Genomic DNA, 24,457 nt, shown 5'->3' with positions numbered 1-24,457 from the left:
TGGAATTTTTTTCTCTTTTAATCTCTAATATAGTGGCATTTTTATGAATGATAGCATCAACTCACCCACCTTACTCCAGCCCCTTAGCAGGAGCAAGAGGGCCAGCAGGGACACTGGAAGGACAGGGGCATCGGATGGTGAAGGGGCTTTGCAGCCCTCCATGCGATCGGTGCATCGCAGGAGATGAGACAGGGCCGCAGAAATGGCTCTGGAAGTAGGATGGGCAACATGCTCCTTTATGGAGAGCGTCATAGAAGACAACTTAAGAACACAGTGCCTGATACACATTAAGTGTTCAGGAGTTATTCCTTGCATTAATTAATGAATGCAGTAATGAATGCCATTATGTGCTGAGGTCAAGTTAAATCACGCTTTGAGGGATGAAGGTGAAATGAATGTTTGGATAAGCGAGAGTATGATGTCCCTATTCATGAGGTTGCATCAGCTTCTCAGCCCTCATGGTCCAAGGGTGGGGGCCTGCCCAGGAGAAGCAATGGCACATTTTCCCAGCGCTCTAATTTTAGCCAGGCTGTCACCCTCCTGAATTTCTTGGAACTGCTTATGCTGCACCAGCATCCGGCACTGTATCTGGAGGAAATGACTTTTTAACTACAGCATTGTAGTAAGATTCTTTGAACAAACCACAATGAACAATGGTGGCCAGCTTTCTTTATTCTTGGTAACTGTGAGGAAGCACTCCTAAAAAGCTGAAAAGCAGGTGAGTCTGGTGGGAGGCGACCAATTAGAGAAAAAGGATGGACCCTCAAGACTGCTTAAGGACTGCCAAGAGGCTCCTTAGAAACAGATACATTGTGGACATCATTACATCTGTGGAGTCTGGGGATATCTGGTCCTGGGACTAAAATTAGCAGCTGTAGTCTTTGGGGGAGCTGCTTTGTAGAGCCTCTCTCTGTCATCGGCTGCTTCTCCTCCCACAGTAGGTTCAGTCAGAGGAGCTTGGAGGTCCCACGAGATGAAGCTGGCTGTGATTTTTGCTACAGGCCACGGTCAGAAGCACTTGATAGTAGCATTGGCGCAGGCCACGGTGGTCCGTTTTTCAGTATACAGTTCCAGCAAAACCTGGTATTCTCCCTGCAAGGGGCACAGGTCAAGTATTAGACTTGTGACCCACAGTACAATTAACCATTTAACAAATATTTACAGAGAACCTTCTATGTGCTGGGTGCTGTTCTGGACATTGCGGATAACATTAGAACAAGACAAGCCAACCCCTGCCCTGCGGAGCTTACAGCATCTCTGGGAGAGACAGACCACCCTTATGATATGTGACTATGTATAGTGTGTCAGGTGCTCATGTCATGGAGAAAACTCATGCAGGAAGGGAGTGGACGGAAGCACTGGGTTGGTCAAGGCGAATGCTGGTCTGCAATTTTGAGCAGGGTGGTGAAAGGAGGCCCTGCTGAGATGACTACCTTTAGACAAAGACCTGAAGCAGATGCAAGAAGGTGCAGTGCTGCTATGGGCTGGGGCCCTCACCTTAGAGGGGCAGAAGGAGGCCAGTGGGGCTTCAGGGAGAGGGGGGGATGGGGGGTGAGGTCAAGGCGACACAGAAGGCCAGACTCTTAGGGCCTCAAAGGCCGTGGTGGGGACATCAGCTTCCACTCTGAAAGGGACTGGGGTCAGGAGAGGGTGGCCTGCCCTGGCGCCTGTGTCAGTAAGATCCCTCTGGCTGCCTCACTGAAAAGCCCAGGTGGGAGGCGATTGCAGGAATCCAGGTGAGAGATGAAGATGACTTGGAGTAGAGGTGGAGATGGGGGAAGGCTTTGGGTGCCAGAGAGATTTTCAAAGAATAGCCGATAGGATCCGCTGAGGAAACACAAGTGGGTGGGAGAGGAAGAGATGGGTTAAAGGTGACTCCAAGGCTCCTGGCCTGAGCAACTGGAGGGAGAAAGGTTTGTATGCTGAGACAGAGAAGACCCCGGGGAGCACAGTTCACCAGCACAAAACCAAAATGCACCGTCACAGAAAGAATGGCTGCCTTTGGGGGTCCTTGCTGGCAGCAACGCTGTGAGGAGGTCTCCCTTCCTTTGCAGTCAGCTTCGCAGAAGCCACCTGGCAGCCAGGTCCTATGAGGACTGTAGAGGAGCCATTCCAGTTTTGTTTGCTGCCAGCGCCCCAGTCCTGCACCCCAGCAGCCACAGAGCGGTGATGTGTTTGTAGACACGAATCTGGAGAGGAAAATGCTCTGGGGTGGTGGGAGGGTCACAAGCAGAGCAGAGGGACTGTGGCAGAGGAGGCCAGGAGACTGCTGACATATCTTTGAGCTGCCTGTCACCCAAAGGAGGAAAGAGTTTAATCTGTATAAAGCAAAAGGGAAGGAGTAGGTGAGACCACCGGAGAGAAGCTGCATGAGAGGTGGCTTTTGTTAGAAGGGAGCAACTTTCTAGCAATGAGCAGAGCTTCCAAAGAGAGTGGAGTCCCCAACACTGAAATTGTATTCAAGAGAACCAGGCTGTGCTCTGGATGGTGCCTTGGGTGTGATTCCATGATTCTAGAGGCTCCCATGAGTCATACTCCTCAAATATTGAGCAGCTGTAATTTTAGAAACAGCGTTAGGAATATAACCAAAGCAGTCCAAATGTTAGAGAATTAATTATGAGTAAAGACCGGCTCAAATTTATATCTCGTTGTGTTTCATCCTTCTCCTCCTCCTCATGTACTTTTCTTTAAAATCTCTATGTGCATTTAGATACACACCTACAAATGTATTGAACACCACATGAATTTTTCATTACTACATTATGAGTCTAAGAGGAGCTGTTGTATTTGAAGGAAGGGGTTCTAGATCATGAATTACAGATATCACAGACTCTGGTATAAGAGATAAGAGTATTTAGGCAAGCGTGCCAGGCTGGAGGCAGGTGGAGGTGTGTGCCAGGAGGCCAGAGTAGGGAAGGACTGAGTGCAGCATTTCTGCTGTTGAGGAGGGCACAGAGTTTGTAAGTTAGGGATTTGTAGGTGCATCTTTGGCAATACATGGGTCAGGCTGTGCCTACGAGTTGTTGTCCACATGCTTCAGGAGCCCAAAGGATCCCCTAAATTCTCATTCAGAAAACTGGAGGCATAGACAGAGGACACCAGGGAGGGCTTCAATCCGGGCCAAGGGGTTAGATGAGTTCAGAGGGAAATAATACCAAGACCCTGGAGAATGAGCGCTGAGTGGGAGCGTTTTTGGCCACATGGGAACTGCCATTAGCCCAGAGCCCATCTCTGGAGGATTTAGCTGGAGGAGGAGATATGGGGTAGGTCTTTTGCAAACGAAAGTTTTTGAACTGTGTCTGTTCCATATTAAGAAAGCAAAGCCTCTGTGCATTGCGGGCCAGTCACGGCTGACCTGCAGCCAGTGTACGGAGCCCATTTTGGGATTAAGGCCTCCAGCTCTCTGTGCTGTACATGCGATGCCCTCACACTTGGCAATATTTGCTTGAGTACCATCAGCGGTTGAAGAACTTAGGTTCTGCACTTCCTTCATGCACTGTAGGTGATTAAAATAATTTTCTTTACTTATCTGGTCAACATTTTTTCTTTTTTTTTTTTGAGATGGAGTCTTCCTCTGTTGCACAGGCTGGAGTGCAGTGGTGTGATCTCGGCTCACTGCAACCTCCGCCTCCTGGGTTCAAGCGATTCTCATGCCTCAGCCTCCCGAGTGGCTGCGATTACAGGCGTGCACCACCATGACTGGTTAATTTTTGTATTTTTAGTAGAGTTGGGGTTTCACCATGTTAGCTGGGCTGGTCTTGACCTCCCAACCTCAAGTGATCTGTCTGCCTCAGCCTCCAAAAGTGCTGGGGTTACAGGCATGAGGCACTGTGCCTGGCCTCTCAACTTACTTTCAAATGGGTTTTCTGACTTTAAGAAGTTCTTTTCCCCTCTGTCTTATAACAGTTGCTGAGTAACTGGTTTAAAAATAAGCCAACAATGCAAAAGTGAAAGTCAATTGTTAGTAATTTTTTTTTTTTCATTTATAACTGTATTCCATATATTCAAGTAGGGACATAGAAGATTTTTTAAAGATCTAAATCATACTTCTAAAGATAAGATTTACAATATCTGATTAAAAAAATACAGCAGATGGTATCATGACAGATTTGATACTGCAGAAGAAAAAATTAGTGAATTTGAAGATATAGCAAAATAAAATAGCAAGAGAAAATGGTTTTTTAAAAAATTAACAAAGCATCAGAAAGCTGTGTGACAACTTCAAGTAACCTAATATATGTATAATCAGAGTCCCCAAAGTGGGAGTCAGGAGGGAGGGAAATGACAAAAAATGTTTATAGAAATAATGGCCAAAATTTTACCGAATCTAATGAATATTATAACCCCCAAATTTCAAGAAGCCCAACAGACACCAAGCACAAGAATCAAGCGCAAATAATGAAAATCTTGAAAAAAAAAATCTTCAAATCAGCAAGAGAAAAAGGACACATTATATACAAAGCAACAAAAGTAAGCATACATCAGATTTCTTTTTTTTTTTTTTTTGAGATCCTTTCATAGGTCTCCATTGCCTTTAATTTATTTTATTATTATTATACTTTAAGTTTTAGGGTACATGTGCACAATGTGCAGGTTAGTTACATATGTATACATGTGTCATGCTGGTGTGCTGCACCCATTAACTCGTCATTTAGCATTAGGTATATCTCCTAAAGCTATCCCTCCCCCCTCCCCCCACCCCACAACCGTCCGCAGAGTGTGATGTTCCCCTTCCTGTGTCCATGTGTTCTCATTGTTCAGTTCCCACCTATGAGTGAGAATATGTGGTGTTTGGTTTTTTGTTCTTGCGATAGTTTACTGAGAATGATGATTTCCAATTTCATCCATGTCCCTACAAAGGACATGAACTCATCATTTTTTATGGCTGCATAGTATTCCATGGTGTATATGTGCCACATTTTCTTAATCCAGTCTATCATTGTTGGACATTTGGGTTGGTTCCAAGTCTTTGCTATTGTGAATAGTGCTGCAGTAAACATACGTGTGCATGTGTCTTTATAGCAGCATGATTTATAGTCCTTTGGGTATATACCCAGTAATGGGATGGCTGGGTCAAATGGTATTTTCTAGTTCTAGATCCCTGAGGAATCGCCACACTGACTTCCACAATTGTTAAACTAGTTTACAGTCCCACCAACAGTGTAAAAGTGTTCCTATTTCTCCACATCCTCTCCAGCACCTGTTGTTTCCTGATTTGTTAGAAATTTTAAGTCAGCCTCTAGTTGGGAGGAGGGTCAGAAGAACAATGGGGAAAGAAAAACAATTCAAATAGCAAAGATTTAAAGAAAAATGGAACTCTCTGGGAGAGTTTAGGCCCCTCATACTAGAAGTGAAGACAGGTGTAGTTTTTCTTTCTTGCAAAACTTTTGTATTTTACTGAAAGGCCTGAGGAGGAAACTCTAGAGATTTCCAGAGGGAGAGGGCTGGAGACTTCCCAGCTGCAAGAGCAATGCTAGTGGAAATCCGAGATGGTAGCAAGTTGGCACTCTGACATAGGAACGCAGAGGCTGGGAAAGAAAGGAAACAAACCCAGAGGTGAAACTAAGTTAGGGATTCTTTATGGAGAAAGAGACCTTTTTCTTCAGCCAAATACAGGTTTTGGAGAACTGAAAGGATGAGGTTGTAAACGGAACTATTTAAAGTGGTTACATTTTTGTAATTGCACCCCCATGCTTATTGCAGCACTATTCACTACAGCAAAGACATGGAATCAACCTAAGTGTCTATGTATGGATGAATGGATAAAGAAGATGTGGTATATATACACAATGGAATACTATATGGCCATAAAAAAGAATAAAATCTTGTCATTTGTGGCAACATGGATGGAACTGGGGGTCATTATTTAAGTGAAATAAGCCAGGCACAAATAGAATTATTGTTTATTCTCAATTATCTGTGGGAGCTAAAAAACATGATCACATGGAGATAGAGAGTGGAAAGATAGATACCAGAGTGGAGAGGGAGAGGACGAGAGGGAGAGGATAAAGAGAAGTGGGTTGAAGGGTACAAACACACAGTTAATAGAAGACATAAATTCAGTGTTTGATAGCAGAGTAGGGTGACTATAGTTAACAAAAATGTAGTCAGTGATGGACATCCTAAATACCCTGACTAGATCACTACATATTACATACACATAACCAAATCTCACATGTACTGAATACATCAGCACACATTTTAAAAAATCACATTTTTGTGATCCTTTTCATATTGTTCCATAAGATTGTCTGAAGGGCCTGTAATCCCAGCACTTTGGGAGGCCGAGGCGGGTGGATCACGAGGTCAGGAGTTCGAGACCAACCTGGCCAATATGGTGAAACCCCGTTTCTATTAAAAATCCAAAAATTAGCTGGGCGTGGTGGCGCCTGCCTGTAGTCCCAGCTACTTGGGAGGCTGAGGCAGAAGAATAGCTTGAACTTGGGAGGCGGAGGTTGCAGTGAGTTGAGATCATGCCCCTGCACTCCAGCCTGGGAGACAGAACAAGACTCTGTCTCAAAAAAAAAAAAAATTATCTGAGGGGTAGCATATTGAACATTTATTGCTTATAGCAGAGTGATGTAAATTGAGCCATTTAATAATGTCACATTATCTTGAACAGAAAGGAATTAGTGGAAAATTCTACTCTTAGCTGTGAGCTTTGCCAGCAAATGCTAAGGATGTGGGCATTTTATTGACTTAATGGCAGCTCATGAGTAACAGTGAAAGGACAGTAACTGGAGGACCTTCATGCCTTCATGGCTTGTGCGTCTTCCTTTCTCTGAACCGCCATACAGCCCAGCAGCACTGCCATATGGAACCCCACAAATGCCGTAATCCTGCTAGACAAGACGCCGGCATCCCTCTCAGTGGGAGGTTTGTACTCGGAGGATTCCCTAAGGTTCACTGACATGTAAAATATTAAATGCCAAAATGACAAAGCCAGTGTGTCAAGAAATTTCAAGTGCCCACTCTGAAGCAGCAGTTTTATGAAGAAAGGGTTTTTGCAGGGATGGCCTATGGATAAGTTTTAAACTGTTTAATTCTTTCCTTCTCCTCCTCTTCTTTCTTGCTTTCTCCTCCTTTCCCTCCTCCTTCTTCTAGCCATCTTCTTCTTCAAGAAACAAACTATTTAATACAAGAATTAAGTAATATCTTACCTGAGGAATAGTAAATTCAGGATTATTGACAGGCCCAGCATAGTAAATCTGCTCTGAAAAAATATATAAAGCATAGATGATGTTATTCAATCATTTTAAAAAAATGATTCATTCATATGATCTGTGGTCACACAGATGTGTGACAATTGTTGGCACCAAAATAAGAGCAGCTATTGCTAGAAATGTTTTCATTCCCTGATCTACACCTACCACTCATTCACTTATTCATTCATGCCACAAATATTGGTCGGGCACCTTCCGTGTGGCAGGCTCTGTGGATCCCGGGATGAAAAAAAGAAGTCTCTGTCCACACATTGCTTATATTCTGTTATGGTTTGGCTATGTCCTCACTCAATTCTCATCTTGAATTGTAGTTTCCATAATTCCTGCATGTCATGGGAGGGACCCAGTGGGAGGTAACTGAATCATGGGGGTGGATTTTACCTGTGCTGTTCTCTTGATAGTGAATAAGTCTCATGAGATCTGATGGTTTTATAAAGGGCAGTTCCCCTGCACACGCCCTCTTGCCTGCCGCCATATAAGATGCGCCTTTACTCCTCCTTTGCTTTCCACCATGATTATGAGGCCTCCTCAGCCCTCTGGAACTGTGAGTCTGTTAAACCTCTTTTTCTTTATAAATTACCCAGTCTTGGGTGTTTCTTCATAGCAGTATGAAAATGAACTAATGCATACTCTACTGAGGACAATGATGTTACAGAAATAACTAAACAAGACGATATCCAGATTGTAACAAGTGCTGGAAAGAGACACCAAGTAATATGAGAGAGGCAGGAGGGTGTGGTGGGGAAGGGGCTAGGCTGGATCCAGGTTGCACAGGGTTAAGTCCCAAGATTAGTTGACTGTGGACAGTTGTTATCTCTTTGGGCTCCGTTTCCTTGTTTTTTTTTTTTTAAGATGGGTAAGATAATGACAATAACAGTACCTACTTCCTAGGGTGGTGGGGAATTAAAAGAGGTAATCAATAAAAAGTCAGTAATAACAATGCCTGGGAAGCACTCCATGAATACTCGCTAATGCCAGGAACTGGGAGGCACCATGTTCCACAGGGTGGCAGGTCATGGAGGCGTCTATAAGGAGGTAGTATTTGAGCCAAGTCCTGAAGGAGCAGAATGGGCCAAGCATTTAAAGAGCTGGGGGAAGATCATCTCAGAATAACAAAATAAGGACAGAGGCCTTGATGTGGAAAAGAGTTTAGGAAATTGGGAGGACAGAGGGAGATGAGTCTGCTGGAGCACAGTGAACAAGAGGAACTGTGTTGAGAAGACCTTGGAAAGATTGAGGGGTGACAGATACTTTAGTACCTGCAGGAAATGGTAGGGAGTTCAGATTTCATTCCAGAGGCAGTGGAAATGTGTTCAAAGTCATGTCAAAATAGCTAATTTATGTTTTGCAGAGACATTCTGCTGTGTAGAGAATGCAGAGAAGAGGCCAAGTGTGAAGGCTCTTCTGTGGCCAAGGTAAATGATGGATTGGTGAAGGGTGGTGGTGGTGGAGGTAGAGAACACGAATGAGATCACAGCTGTGTTGGGTGATAGCACCCACTGATGAGTGGGTATAGAGAGTGGGGGCCAGGAAGGTTTTGGTTTGAGCATCTGGATAGATGGGGGTGCCATTTATTGAGATTAGGGAAGCCTGGTGAGGAACAGTGTGTGTGTGTGTGTGTGTGTGTGTATGTGTGTGTGTGTGTGTGTGTGATGATTGAAGAGCTCTATTTCTGGGAGATGGTTAATAAGAATCCTTGGAAGCAGTTGGCTATACAAGTCTGGAATTTTAGGGAAAAGGTAAGAATGGAGCTACGAATATCAGAGTGGTTAACATGTGGTGATTAAGCCATGGGACAGGATGAGATGCCTCCCTCACCCAAAGGAGATAGAATTAATCAACAGAGGAGAGGACAGGACCTCCTGAGGCCCTCCAACATTCAGAGGTTGGGTTGAGGAGAAGCCAACCAAGGAGACTAAGAAGAGATGGTCAGTGGAGTAGATGGTAGTCAGAGAGTGAGGGATCAAGGAAGCCAGGAGTTGAATGTTTTTCAAACAGGAGGGTATTGCCAGCCATGCTGAATGCTGCTGCTGAGAGTTTGAGTAAGATGAGAACAGAACTGTGCAGTGGATTTGGCAACATGGAGGTCATATGGTGACCTTGACAAGAACACTGGAGAGATGAGTACAGATGCCTGAATGGGGTGGACTGAAGAGAGATAAGGAGGTGAGGAAGTAAGAGTTTTGTTATAAGAGGGAGCAAAAGAAAAAAAAAAGATAACTGAAGGAGAGTGTGGTATTAAGAATGGCTTGTTTCTTTGTTCAAAATGGGAGACACTGTACCATATTTGTTGTTCCAAGGGAATAATCTTGTAGAAAGAGAGATTGATGATGCAGAAGAGGGAATAACTGAAGACATGAAGGGTTTAAGAAGGTGGAAAGGAAGGCTATTAACACTTCCTCCTGCATTTGAGAGAAGCATGAAAATTACTCCCACAATTGTAGGAGAGAAAACAGAGCAGAATGAGTTCAGGTGTAGATACGTTTGTAGATGGGCCAGTAAACCAATAGTGGGGCTCCTGACTGATTACTTTCATTTTTGCAGTGAAGCTCATAGACAGGTAGGGGCACTAGATGGTGACGGCCTGTGTTGTGTTGAGTAGCAAAAGGAGGAATACAATATTCATGGACAGTGGGGAAGAAATTTACTTGAGAAATACAGTAAGATTTATAGGCAGTGTTGAGTGCTTTTTTTGAGGTTTGTGGCCATAAATTTAAAGATACTCCAGTTAGCCCAGATGTATATTTTCTTAGAGACATTCAGCAGCTCCAATGCTACTGAAGGTCAATGGTTGGGTTGGAGTTTCACTGGACAAGAATGAAAAGAAGAGAAAGTCAAGGCTGTTGGGTTAGATGCAAGGAAAGGATTATAATAATAGACCATAGAATCTAAGGCGAGTAAGGAAGAAAGTGAAGGCAGGAGGAAGTTGTTGATAGTAGCAGTGGGGAAGTGAGTTGAATGGAGTTTCTATTATTGCAGTCAAGGTGCTAGAATTGGTGAGCTGGCAGGTTATGAGGAAGCCACGTGGCAGAGGGCTTGACATTTAGATTTCAGAAAGGGTGCATTTTTACAGGCTGTAAGATATCCAGGGCTGACATAAGAGATGGTGGTTGAGGTGTAAAGATGGAAATGGTTGTTGGAAGTAAGGGGGTGAAAGAACTGAGACATCATGGTACTTGGTGGGCCATCCACATCAGTACTGAAGTCAGCAAGAAGGATGATGCCTTGCCCAGCCCCTCAGTGATTACTGCCTCCCCTGTGATTCCCCAGCACTGCAAACTTTGTGTATTTGAAGCATTGTGGTTAGAGCACATGTCCAGGGGTCAGACTATCTGGGCTTGAATCTGAGCTATTTTTTCTATTAATTGGGCAAGTTACTTAACATGTTTGAGCAGGACATATAGGCACTGTAACTAATATGTGGTTACATATAGAGGGTTCAGAGGGACAGCCTGCCCGGGGTTCATTTGTCATGCTGGTGCTTTGCCCAGCCTGAGGATGCACCCCTTGCATTGCAGTCTATGCTAATGGTGCCCCTAACAGATATGCACTGCAATGGTTCAGCTACTGGAACATGATTTCGTTTTTGGAAGTTATCTTTTTCCCAGTAGATACTCTCTGACCCAAGCCAAGAAAATCAGAGCACAGAGACAAAGAGACCCCTTCCCAATCTGTTCTGGCAAGAGAAGCAGAACTCATCCATCTCTAGAGCTGCCCACTTTCTGCCTGGTGTTCCAGCTTTCTTGCCAATTCTGTGACTCCTAAATGTCCTTTCAAGAAATTCCCTTTGCTTTTGTTGGCTGGATTGGGTGTCTTCTGCTTGCAACTCAGGATGTGGCTGCTACGGGCATGAACAAGCCAAGAGCACTCCTGCTGGCTGTCAGGGTTTGGACACAGTGTGGCTCAGGAGCAGAATCCAAGAACAAGGACTGGTGTGCCATCCCTGTCTGATCTGGCTGGGTTCCCTTGGGCATGTTTATACCTGCTTTATGCTTCTACAAATTGCTGTAGGGTGGCACAGTGCAAATGACTTGACCTAGGAAGGAGACAGACTTGGGTTTGAGACCCAGCTCTCTGACTCACTAGCTAAGTGATGTTGGGCAATTTGCTCAGCCATCCTGCAACTCAGCTTTTGTGCTTGCAAAATAGAAATAGCAATGCCTTCCCATAGGGCACTGAGAGGACTGGAGAACTTGTGTGTAAAGCCGCTGAGCAGAATGTGGTCCCCAGGAAGGGTAGAAATGGCAATTAGTTATTAACTATATTATTATTTACCCAGGTGTGAAAAACAGTAACAGAATGGACATTCACTTGGTGGATGCTGAAATATGCAATGAGACTAGGTTTTGGAGCTTCTTGCTTGAGCCAGTGTATGTAACTTCTAAGTTCTGTCTGTGCCTTTTTTTTAAACTTTTGTTTTAAAAAATGGATGAGTATGACTCTTTGAAGAACAACACCCTAATGATACCTAACATTTTGTTATGCTTATTTAATGCTCCCGGGGTTTGCTCATTTGTGTTCTTCACCATTAAGAGGTCCTTCACTGGGCTGAGAGGTTTTCATTAAATTGGTCTCTTACAGTTTACAGTTTCATTTGGAGCTTTTTTGGGGGCTCATGAAGTTCTTGAGGTAACTGCAAGTAACTCATGAAATTGTCTTTTTTTTTAACCTGATAAAACAACACCTAAAATTAAATTTTTACTCCATCCTTTCTCAGATTCTCTCCAATTCTGAGATTCCTTTAATTAACATTCTCACACTCCAGGACTATAAAAAGAGCCCCAGTATATTTGCACCCATTTCTTCCGTTCCTTTCATGTGCAATCTTTATCAGTTTTTAATGTGCAGTGGATTAAAGAAATTCACCTCCCTGGTTCTGAACACTTGAAGTCATTTCTGAATATCAGCTTTTTTTTTTGACCTGGATCTTTGGGTGATTGTCATTGAGTGTCTTTTTGAAAAGAAAATTGGTTTTTAAATTGTGGAAATAAAAGGTCCCAAGGGTTTTGGGTGACATCAACTTGATATGAGGGCCTGTGTCTTTCTTTTTTTTTTGAAACAGGGTCTGGCTCTGTCACCCAGGTTGTGCAATCTTGGTTTATTGCAACCTCCATCTTCCAGATTCAGGTGATCCTCCCATCCTCCCACCTCAACCTCCTCAGTAGCTGCGACTACAGGTGCATGCCACCACACCCGCCTAGTTTTTTGTAGAGATGGGGTTTTGCCATGTTGTCCAGGCTGGTCGCCAACTCCTGAGCTCAAGCGATTCACCCACCTTGGCCTCCCAAAGTGCTAGGATTACAGGCCTGAACCACTGCACCCGGCTGGTCCTGTGTCTTGGTCTGCCTCTTTCTGTTCTCAATAACCAGTGCAGATACAGCCTGCTGACTGCATGAACTCTTCTAGGCCACCCTCTCCCCATTTCCTAGCCCTTGCTAGGATCTTGCTGGAATTCCTGCCAATTTCCCAAATTTATTATAAAATGTCATTAATGCTTAAGCATTTTTAGGGTGCTTAACAGTATAAAAATACTCAAGACTTATAATTATGATGACTAGGCCAATTGGCATATCCAGAACAAATATTTTTGTTTAAAAAATCATTCATTCATTTACCTAGCATTTTGAGTCCCTTTCCCACCTGCTGGGCCCAGTAGGGCAGGGTAGAGGGGAGGCAGTGTTCTTTTTTGCCCCAGTTATATTGAGAAATGATTGACAAATAAAAATTGTATATATTTAAGTTGTATAACGTGGTTAACATATCCTCACATAGTCACCTTTCATGTGTGTGTGTTTGTGTGCGTGTATGTGCCTGCATGTGTGTGTTTGTGTGCATGCATGCATTTGTGTGTGAATATATGTGAGTTTTTGTGTGTATGCATGCTTATGTGCATGCGTGTGTGTTTGTGTGTTGTGAGAACGCTTGAGAACTACTCTGTTAGCAATGCACAATACATTGTGATCAACAGTAGTCACTGTGCTGTACGTTAGGTCTCCAGAACTTACTCATCCTCTAACTGCAAGTTTGCACACTTTGACCACCATCTCTTCTTTTCCCATACTCCTTAGACCCTGCCAACCACTCATCTACTTTTACTATGAGTTTGGCTTTTATTTTTGGATTCCACATATAAGTGAGATCATGCAATATTTGTCTGCCTTATTTCATTTAGCATAATGTCCTCCAGGTTTGTCCACGTTGTTGCAAATGGCAGAATTTCTTTCTTTTTTAAGGCTGAATCATATTCCATTGTGTGTATAGACCAAATTTTCTTTATCCATTCATCTGTCGCTGTTGTTTTTACGTCTTGGCTACTGTGACTAATTCTGTGAGAAATTCCCACTGTCGGTGGGAATGTAAATTAGTACAGACACTGTGGAAAACAGTGTGGAGATTCCTCAAAAAATTAAAAATAGAACTTCCATATGATTCAGCAATCCCACTTCTAGGTATATATATATCCAAAGGAGATGAACTCAGTATCTGGAAGGGATACCTGCATGCAGAGAGGCAGTGTCAACCTGGGAGGATGCAGCCCTCACTCTCCCCTCCAGGTGAGACCAAAAGCAAAGTGGGAGGAAGCTCAGAGTCTGTGATGACATCTGGCGCGTGGAGGACCAAGGTGAGGGGCCAGAGAACGAAGAGGAAGGTGGGAACAATGTTACAGACCAACCAAGAGCATCGTCTCTGGAGGAGGAGGGAGGGAGTGCATGGCTTTATTCTAGTGAGCTCTGGATACAATCTTTATTCCTCTCTTTACCTCTGCGTATTTCCCGAGAGAACCAGATCTGGAAGATGGGGAAGGCCCAGGCACTGCTTCTCATCCCATCCCCTCTGATCTGAAGCTTTGCTCTCTTCAGTTTCTGACCCTCGAGGATGTAGTTGTTACTGTTGCCTTAAGACTTGGAGCTGGTAGGTTAGGCCTCTCATTTAAGGTAATAACAAACTTGCCTTGGGGTAGGGACTGATAAGAGTGTCCACTGCCTTCAGGGCGAATGTCACTGTAGCTAGATCCCAGTGGGCCTTAAAGGCTGGAGGTTTCTTCAGGTTTCCATGGATTCCAGGCAGTGTGGGTACGTAAGCTCCAGGCTAAGCCAGGCCTAATTGTAACTTTTTAGTATTATTTTTCAGTGTGTCCTAATTTGGCAGCTCCTTAAGCTCCCAGGCCATTCAACTCTTATCCTCTGAGCCTCTGAGTCCTTTGTGTCTCTCCTGGAGGGGTCCTCCTGGGACTCTCAGTGCTGCAGGCTTGGCTGCTCCATTTCAGAGGGGGTTCTGCTGGTCCTCCCCATACAGTTGCACAGAATGTGCCTGGCTCAGGGTTAAGTGGGATCAGAAATCCAGCTGTGCCCTACTGGGTCAGGGCCTGTAGCCCAGGACTGGGCTGAATCCCACCAGCATATGCTTTTAGTGGTCTGGGCCACATCCTCTCAGCCCCTGGTGGAATCCCGGCTGCTGGAGTGGGCATCAGCAGGGCCTCTGACGTTACTCCATGTCAAGGAACTGCCCCTCTGCATGCTTTCCTGCTTCAGAGAAGCCCATGAAGGGCAACTGGGAAGTGCAGGGATGTGAACTCCTGAAGCCTCTTGACCCTGAGAAGGACAATTCTGAGGCACACACTGCGTTTCCCCAGGGGTTGCTGAGGGATGGAGCCCTAGCTCCCTGTGCTGGTAATCAGCTCCCTGATGCATCTCTTACTGGCTTTCCCCATCACCCTTGCTTCCTGGCATCATGGCCCCATGTACAACCCACCCCCAAGTCCTTGAACCTGGCTTTACTTGGGGGTACCCCAAACTAGAAACACTTCCTGGCAGAAGGTGCCCCTTTTTCTAATGTATACCAAGGCCATGGATGAGCTAGTGGTGGCCCTAGCCACCTGGCTGCTGATACGTTTGCACCTGTTTCTTGTGATGGAACCACCTAGTTCAGAAATGGTACCCGAATGCCCTGGAACCTGTTCCTTGACGTTTATGCCAAAGACCAGGAAGGAGAATTTTCATGCCCTGGATTATCTCTTTGAATTCTCTGAATCTCACAGTCTGGGAGAAGACAGGTGCTGAGTGACAGGGACAGGAGGTGAAGATCACAGCTGTGCTCCAAGGGGAGGAACAGGGTATGTGAGGAAGCCTGTGAGTTTTAGAAAAGAGGGACTGGAGGAAGCAGGAGAGGGGCACAGTGAACTCTGTCTTTGTTTTCTTCATTCAGTTGGATGGAGAGTTACTGTCCCTGAATAGTGCACAAGTGTCCAATAGTGCATAAGTGGAATAACCTATAATAAATCAAGTTAACTCCAATAAAGTGGATTTGAAAACTTTGGGACTCTTTGGCAAGTCAAATGGCCTTTTGTTGGAGGATTATTTCTGTTGCTCCACAATTAGAACTTGCTCAACTTTATTTCTAAATGTTTCTTGGGGATGTCCAGCGTTTGGTCTCACCCCATTGGCTGTGTGAAGGGTCAGCGTGTTCTGGGAATAGTTGCTGTGGTGTTTTTGGGGTCACAACTGTACTTTAGAACTCATGACGGTATAATGTGAGTTTGGATGACTTTTTCTATACATGGGTTATCTTAGTTTTGCTTCCAGCTAACTCTACTTTGATATCTCTCCCTGTCCATTTGACGAGGCATGTGAGATTTTATTTTATGGCCTTTCACTACCTAGAGAAATTTAATGTTATTTACAACTTGAAAACGTTCACTGTGTACTTCTAATGAATCATTTATAAAATTAGAATTTTTCCTGGGTTTCTTCACTCATGGTCCTCTCCTTAGGACTCTGCAGTGATTCAGAGATGTACTCATCTCTACCCTCCTTTTCTTTTTTGTTTTGTTTTGTTTTGTTTTGAGAGAGAAATCTCACTCTGTTGCCCAGGGCTGGAGTGCAATGGTGTGATCATAGCTCACCACAGCCTTAAATTCCTGGGCTCAAGTGATCCTCCTGCCTCAGCTTCCCAAGTAGCTGGGACTACACCACCATGCCCAGCCAATTTTTAAATTTTTTTTAGAGATGGGGGTCTTCCTGTGTTGCCCAGGCTGGTCTCAAATTCCCAGCTTCTAGCAATCCTCCCTGCCTCAGCCTCTATAGCTGCTGGGATTAGAGGCATAGCCACTGCACCCGGCTATCCCTGTCCCCTCCTGCCTTTTTTTTTTTTAATTTTTTTTTCCAGAGTTGGGGTTTCTCTATGTTGCCCAGGCTGGTCTGGAATTCTTGAGCTCAAGCAATCTGTGCCCCTCAGCCTCCCAAAGCGCTGGGATTACAGGTGTGAGCCACTGCACCCGGCCTCTCCCTACCCTTTTTATTTCTAATAGAAGCTGGTTTTCTCTCCATAACAAACATGATGAGGGACTCCTTGCCGTCTTACCATCTTTCTTTGCCAAGAATGGGCACAACACATTGGCTGTCATTGACTCCTAGCCAAATCATTTCTTCTCTGGTTAGAGGGCATGCAGGTGGTGGTTTTATGGGGGAAAAGTGACAATAATGACCCAATAAGGCAAGCCCTTGGGAGCAATGATACACTCTCCTAACAGAAAGATTCATCTCTTGCCTCAGATTTGTGAGCAAGTGCATTATCTGTGAAGTTCTCAGAGTTGTTGGACTTCTATGAAAGCATTTTAATTGAAAACCTATGGAGTTTGAGTTTTTCCCATATTATACACAGTTTTGGGCCTTTTCACATGGCACACAGAGTTCAGCAAGGCATGCTGGTTTTCCAGTTGGGGGTTGTGCAGGCTAGTAATGGCCCCCCAAAAGAGGTCCAAGTCATAATCCCCAGAAACTGTGAATATGTTACCTTATATGGCAACAGGAACTCTGCAGATGTGACTAAATTAAAGATTTTGAGATGGGGAGATTATCCTGTGTGGCCCAGGGGGGCACAATGTAATCACAGAGGTCCTTATAAGAGGGAGGTAGAAGATCAGAAGGAGAAGGCCAGGTGGAGATGGAAGCAGAGAGTAGAGTGATGCCACTACAGGCCGAGGAACGCAGCAGCCTCTAGAAACTGAAAAAGGCGAGAAAGCCGGCTCTCCCTGGGCCTCCAGAAGAAACACAATTCTATGATACTTTGATGCTAGCTTTCTGATATCCAGACTGTAAGAGAATCAACTGATGGTGTTGTCAATGGCTACGTTTATGGTGATTTGTTACAGCAGCTATAGAAAGCTAATACAGCGGTCTTGGATTAAGAAAGGAGGGACCAGGTGATGAGCCTGAGAAGGGACAAGGGTGGTGGCTTGTTTGTAATTTGTGCTCTCCACAAAGGGCCCTTCAGAACGATGACACGGATGTAACCTAGGATTTGAGCAGAACAGAAAGTACTCGGGTTTAGGGCTGGGCCAGAGAGTAGAATTTCTAACATAAACTCACAAACGAGCTCAGGATGGACTGTTAAAAATACTTTAGAGCAGTATAGATACTACTAGGTCAGATCTATGCAATAGAACATTCCACAAAGATGGGAATGTTCTGTGTCTACACCATCAAATACAGTAGTCACCAGGCATGTGTGGCTATTAGGAGCTTGAAATATGGCTGGTAGGACTGGTGCACTGAATTTTTAATTTAATTTAAATGTAAATTCTTCATATAGCCACATGTGACTTGTGGCTGTCATATTGGACAGTGCAATTCTAGATCAGCACTGGCTAAGAGAAATATAATGTGAACCATATATGCAACATAAAATTTTCTAGTAACTATACAAAAAAAGGAAGAGGAAATAAGTGAAATTAATTTAGTAATATATTTTGTCTAACCCACTTATTAAAAATACTACCACATCAGCATGGAACCAATATAAAGAGTCTTAATGAGATATTTACATTATTTTTTTCATACTTTGTACCAAGTCTTCAAAATCCGGTGTGTATTCTGTACATTTCACTTTGGACTGGCCGTGCTCCTAGTACTTAATGGCTGCAGGGGCCAGTAGCTATTGTCTGGATGGTGCCGACTATTTAGTCGTTGATGAGGAAGCGGGGCCTAGCAGGGAAAATGACTTTTTCAGCGGCATTCTGTCTGCAAGACCTGTTTGTCTGCTGTCCTGTTTCCCCCTCTGAGAGATACATAACTTCCAGCAGCAAAGCAAAAAGAATTTAAGTTTTTTTGTTCCACCTACCAACTAATTCCTAAGTTTTGTGGACAAATACTTTATACAACATTCAAAATATGACTTATAAATTGGTGGGCTGGTTAGATTCCTAGAAATGGAAATGAAGTAGATGATGATGGAAGCAAAGAGAAGAAATTGACTTGATCCTCATAAACCTGGACAACCCTGGGAAAGAGTAACGCGACTGGAAAGCTAAACAAACAGACATCACAGAGGGCTGCATTTCTCACACTGGGGGGCTCCGGGCTCACACACATCAGGGCTCTCGGGATGTTTAGTTTCTTAAAATGCAGATACCAGCGGCTCTGGGATCCGATTGGGTGATATGGGGGAGCCGTGAGTTGGCCTTCTTAATTAGCTTCCTAAAGGATTATTACATCAAAGTATGACACTGAGCTGGATTTCTGAAATTCCTTAACGGTCAAGGATTTTTAAAGAAGCTTGTTTTAGAAAATTAAGTGTTTCTGGTCCTCGGTCATCCTTAGTCATAGTATGCTGGGCTCAAGGAACATAAAGAATTGACTGATGTCAAAGTACAGTTGCAGCACGGTTGGCTCATTTACAAACGTGCTTGAATTTGAGGATGGGGAGAAAGCACCCAGGGCTCTAGAATTCCTTAAAAAACAGTATGTGGCCAGGCACGGTGGCTCACACCTGTAATCCCAGCACTTTGGGAGGCCAAGGCGGGCTGATCACGAGGTCAGGAGATCGAGACCATCCTGGCTAACAAGGTGAAACCCCATCTCTACTAAAAATACAAAAATTAGCCGGGCGTGATGGCAGGCGCCTGTAGTCCCAGCTCCTTGGGAGGCTGAGGGAGGAGAATGGCATGAACCTGGGAGGCGGAGCTTGCAGTGAGCCGAGATGGCGCCACTGCACTCCAGCCTGGGCGACAGAGCGAGACTGTCTCATTAAAAAAAAAAACAACAAAAAACAAAATCCAATATGCTTCCTTTCATTCCATTTAGCAAGAAAAAGTGCTCTTTTGCTTAGTCATTGCTTGTACCCTCTGTAGGGTGGCTACAGTTTTAGTTCTGTTTTTTTTTTTTTTTTTTTTTTCAGTTTGAGGGTAGGAGTTCTGCTAATGCAATAAGTAAACCATTGTTTTTGGTGATTCTGCATGAATTTGCTGCAGCAGCAGCTGCCTGGTAATCACAAGCAGGAAATCTACCATTGAAGTCTGGAGACAAGGAATAATACATGAAAAGAAGAAGGGAATGAAGGGGAGATGATGGTGCTTCAAATTTCCAATTCCATGAGAGATGCAAATGACACTCTCTCCCCAGAGAGACAAGAGGGCCAGGGAAACTTCGCCTTGTTCAACCATCAGAAAATATGCAGGCTTGGACCAAAGGCATCTTCCTGCTACCTGTAAGGAAAAGGTCTTAAACTTCTAAGCCTCAATGACTCCACTGCCTCTTCATGTGCCTTGTTAAAATGCAGACTTCCAATCTGAGATGGATGATGACTTGAGGGGCTCAGAACCCTTGCTTGAGAAATCTGTCATCAGCTGCACCAAGTTGCTGCCATGGATCACTTATTGAATGCTTGCTGTGTGCAGAACACCATTCTATGGCTATATGTGTATTATCCCATTTTACTCTTATGACTATCCCATGAGGTCACTTGTATTTTCTTTATTGTACAGATGACGAAACTGAGGCTCAGAGAGATTAAGTTACTTGTCTGAGGTCACATAAATGGTAAGTGGCAGTAAAGATTCAGCTGTATGTAGGTCTGGCTTCAAATCTTGTGCATAACCACCAGGCTAGTGGTTCTCAAAGTGTGGTCCCTGGGCGAGCATCATCAACCTCACCGGAGGACTTGTAAGAAATGCAAATTCTCAGACTCCCCGCCTGATGTACGAAACTGGAAACCCTGGGGCTAGGTCCAGCAACTGCGGTTGAACTTGGGCTCCAGGTGATGCTGATGCCTGCTCAAGGCTGAGAACCACTGGACTGGGCTATGGTCTCTGCTCTCCAGCGGCAGCACTGCAGGCTGATGAGTCAGGGGACAGGAAATGCTTCCAGAATAATGTTGGTTTTGGTAACATGCTGCCTGCAGCTACAAAATGACAGTGGGGATAATAATGGCAAGAGAAATAGTGCAATTTTCCAGGTCACAGAAAGCTAGCACTCCCTCCACGGGTCTATAGATCCACCCACGAGAAGAGGAGCCAAGACACATGAATTCCCATCTGAGCCACTTTGTCACTGGGGAGACTGGCAGCAGTTGAAGGGTAGGACCAGAAGCTAGGATTGGGGGAAGCTGGGAATGAAGTGCGGCGATGGAAAGCCTGCAGCTTATGAAGGAGCAGGAAGTCTAAAATGGCCCAGAAATCAAAGGTGAGCAAACAAGTATAACATAGGTGATACCCTAGAAAACATGTACAGTAGACAATAGTCCCCCTTATCTGCAGTTTCACTTTCTGCAGTCTCAGTTACCTGTGGTCAATTGTGGCCTGAAAATGTTACGGTATTTTGAGAGAGAGAGAGAAAGAGGGAGAGAGAGAGTGAGAGAGAAAGACAGAGAGAAAGAGAAAGAGGGACCATACTCACATAATTTTTATTATAGTAAATTGTTATAATTATTCTATTTTATTAGTTGTTATTGTTAATTTCTAACTATGGCTAATTTATAAATTGAATTTTATCATAGATATATGTATATATGGGGAAAATAGTAAATATAAAATTTGTTACTGTTCATGGCTTTAGGCATGCACTGGGGGTCTTGGAACATGTCCCTATCAGGTAAGAGGGGACTACTGTATTTTAAAATTTAGGCTTCTGTTAAGCTGCTTATTCCCCTTCTGTTATAGCCTAAATCAGTGCCTGAATTCCTGGGGCCTGCATTTGTTAATGTATGTGCAGTGAACATGAAACAACTGAATCATGAAGCCCATGGTACTGGGGCCATGGCTGGGGACATGCTTTAGAGAGGTTGTCAGGTCATCAGCATAGATTAATTTCTTCAAGGTAGCACCTGCTGGGAAGGTGGTTTGGCCCTGTCTTCTACTTCAGCAGTGCAGGGGGTAAGGATTTGTGGATTTTTTCCAAATCTAGGCAGTAAACAGATTGCATTCCCAGCACTCCCCCCAAATTCCCTTCATTTCCTAGATCTGTGGAAAGGAGCACATTGAAACAGAAATAGAGGAGGCCGTAGAAATCTAACTGATGGAATCTGACTGCTAATCTAGATATTATTGTTAAGAGAGAATTTTGAATTGATGCAGACAGTGAGATCGAGAAGGCTCTGCAATGAATGATGCTGGGAGGATCACCAGGTCCTAGTGTTCAGCATGAACCAGGACCAGAAGAGAAACATCTAATTAAGGAAGGTAATGAAAAGGAAGGGAGGATGGGTAACCATAAGCACCCACCATGGTTACACCTTTGACTTATCTGTATGTGTAAAATCAGTGAGTATTATAACAGAATCTCTTGGATGCTGTCACAAAAATATCTGCCTTATGGGCAATATTATATTATGCCAGACTTTGAATACAGTTCTCACGGGATCTACTCTGTTTTATATTGAAATTCATCTAATTATAATGTATTTCTCACTTTGGTCAAACAGTAGGAAAGTTCAGATTTACACAAAAGATAAACCAGGGACCAGTTATTTTCTCAACGAGAGGATTCTTCAGATTGCAAAAGGTGTCATCATAATATTTATTTTAATTGCAAGCTTTAAATATTAATGCATTTAAAATCAAGTTTAAACCAAATTATTTTTTCTAGTTTGCATATTGCACACAGGAAGGTATGTTTATCTGTTGAATGTGTTTCATAATGGATTTTGCTTATACTGAGAAGTGGCTTGTGCAGGCATGTATGAGCCATGAATCAGCAGTTCTTGTGGGCACCATTATCTTCTGCACCTCTCTGGGATCCTGACATGAATAAGGCATCATTAAGTCCTCTCAGGTTTTCGGTTGGATTACATCAATCACAGCTTTCAAGGTCTCAAAGAAGATTCCTTGACCTACAGGACACTCTAATTTATAATCATATACACTCAGTGTATACACACGTGCACACACACACATAATTTATTTAACTCGCTTAAGCCTTTAATTTCAGTTGATTTTGGCAGTAGGTTGTGTACAATTGATATCTGCAAGTCAGTCTGTGAATCAATACACAAATTATTTTTGAAAGAGTATTACTCACTTGGTGCTATGGAACCAAGGCCACTTTGCCTGGGTTGATCTACCCTGGTCAGAACTCACAGAGGTTTGGCCAGAACCAGGTTTGACAATTGACATGTCTCTTATTATCAAGTGTGAAAATCATGTGTTCCGTGGACACACTGGGGCGAACAACACACACTGAGAGGTCTGTTGGAGGGTGGGGGATGGGAGGAGGGAGAGCATCAGGAAAAATAGCTAATAGATGTTGGGCTTAATACCTAGGTGTTATCATGGGATGGTATCACAGATCATCATGGGATGATCTGTGCAGTTATTCACCATGGCACACGTTTAACTATGTAACAAACCTGCACATCCTGCACATGTACCCCTGAACTTAAAATAGAAGTTGGAAATAATATAAAACAATTTTTAAAAAGAAAGAAAATCATGTGCTCATTCTATTTACTTTATGGCTTTAATCTGTGTCTCTACCCAGATCTCCAGGTTCACTTCCAGTTGAGAACCTCACGTCTCCATGGCCCTACACAATATATTCTTGACAGTCCAAACATGAGCCACCTTTAGGTCATTTCTCTCCACTTTTTAATTAGGTGGAGCTTGTGGAGCAAGAATGAAGTGTTGCTTCTACTTCCCAGGGCGATACCTGAGTTTCAGGCTCCACAGTACATCTTACAACCAAATTTTGGCTCTATTTAACTTATTTCGCTTTCATCTTCCTGACGTGGGATATTCTAGGAAACTGCTTGAACAAAATGAACCTCATTGAGAGTGGACATCAAGATGTGTTGAACGCTTGATAAATCAGAGACTGAAAGAGACTGGAGTGAACTTGACTCCATTCCAAGCTAGACAGGGCTGTGAGTGTCTCATGTGTGGTGCTGGTGAGTGCTGACAAACCCAGACTTTGGGAAAAGTCTTTATGTCAGACTACTGTGGGCTAGGGTGACAGATCACACTTTGATAGATGTCAGGTTCCCTTGAAGGGAGTAGACATTCCTAAGATTATACATTCTGGGTGGAAGTCAAGCCAGTGGTAGAAAATAAAAATTTTAGAGGCTGACCTTAGATCAAAGGAACAAGACAAAACAGAACAGAACAACATAGCCATGAAAGACTTGTTTAGTTACTGGTCAGGAAATTCTGGGATCCTGAGCAGGTTGGCAGTGTGAGATGTTATGGACTGGCTGCTCCTCGGGCTCTACAGTGAACCAGTTTGAGTCCTCTGGGCTGTTTCTATGACAGACCCACCAGAGTTTATCAATCAGCCCTGCAGTTTTCACAAAATGCTCCAACCCTCTGCCTCAAGGTCCCTCAGGTAGGGGAGGAAGCCCAGGGACTCAGTGCTGTGATTCCTAACACGTAAGACACATCACATATCTTATTTAGTCTCCACTCTTACCCAATAATGAATTATTATAGCCACTCTCATTTGATAGATGCAGTAATTGAGAAATAGAGAAATGAAATGGCCCTCCAGACTGTCCATGGCAGCTGTGGTGAGGGAAGGAGACCTCCAGGCCTGCTCTCTGGCTTTTTCCTAAGGTGCTCTTCCTCCTGCCAGCTGCCACTCTGACCAGTCTTTCTCTTAAGTCCCTTTTGCCCCAAATCTAATTTGTTGGCACAGGCCTTATAAAGCAGAGTCAAAGCACAGGTGTGGCATTATCCTTGGTGTCCTGGATCTGAATTGATGCTGCAGCTCAGGTCAAGTGTCCACCTGGTGACAGCCCCCGCGTACCTGTGCTCAGTAACTCTGGCTAAGAGCCCTGGATTCTGATTTACCTTCTAGCAGTGGTTCACAAAAGTTAACATGCCACAGAACCACTTAGAACAGGATTGATCGGTCAAAAGAATAATAATATTTCACCACATGTAAGAATTAAATGAAATTAAAATTTCAGTGTCCATAAATAAATTAAACAAAACCAAATCAATTATAAAATACATGCAGCAGATATCGACA

The 24,457-nt window shown here is 43.8% G+C and overlaps 1 protein-coding gene across 1 annotated transcript in view; it reads right to left on the bottom strand.

Moving 5' to 3' along the window:
- Positions 1-654: 654 nt before the first annotated feature.
- Positions 655-24,457, bottom strand: part of LY86 (lymphocyte antigen 86) — a 65,129-nt gene continuing 41,326 nt past the window's right edge. Inside the window, exons 4-5 of the mRNA XM_024248554.3 lie at positions 7,161-7,213; positions 655-1,092 (exon numbers count right to left, since the gene is read on the bottom strand). Coding sequence (XP_024104322.1) covers positions 1,009-1,092; positions 7,161-7,213 — 137 coding nt within the window. The 3' untranslated portion in view covers positions 655-1,008. The remainder of the gene's footprint in view (positions 1,093-7,160; positions 7,214-24,457) is intronic.

Source organism: Pongo abelii, chromosome 5 (assembly GCF_028885655.2).
Source record: "Pongo abelii isolate AG06213 chromosome 5, NHGRI_mPonAbe1-v2.0_pri, whole genome shotgun sequence".
Classification (NCBI taxonomy): Eukaryota; Metazoa; Chordata; class Mammalia; order Primates; family Hominidae; genus Pongo; species Pongo abelii.
This window is presented reverse-complemented; position numbering and strand designations above follow the sequence as displayed.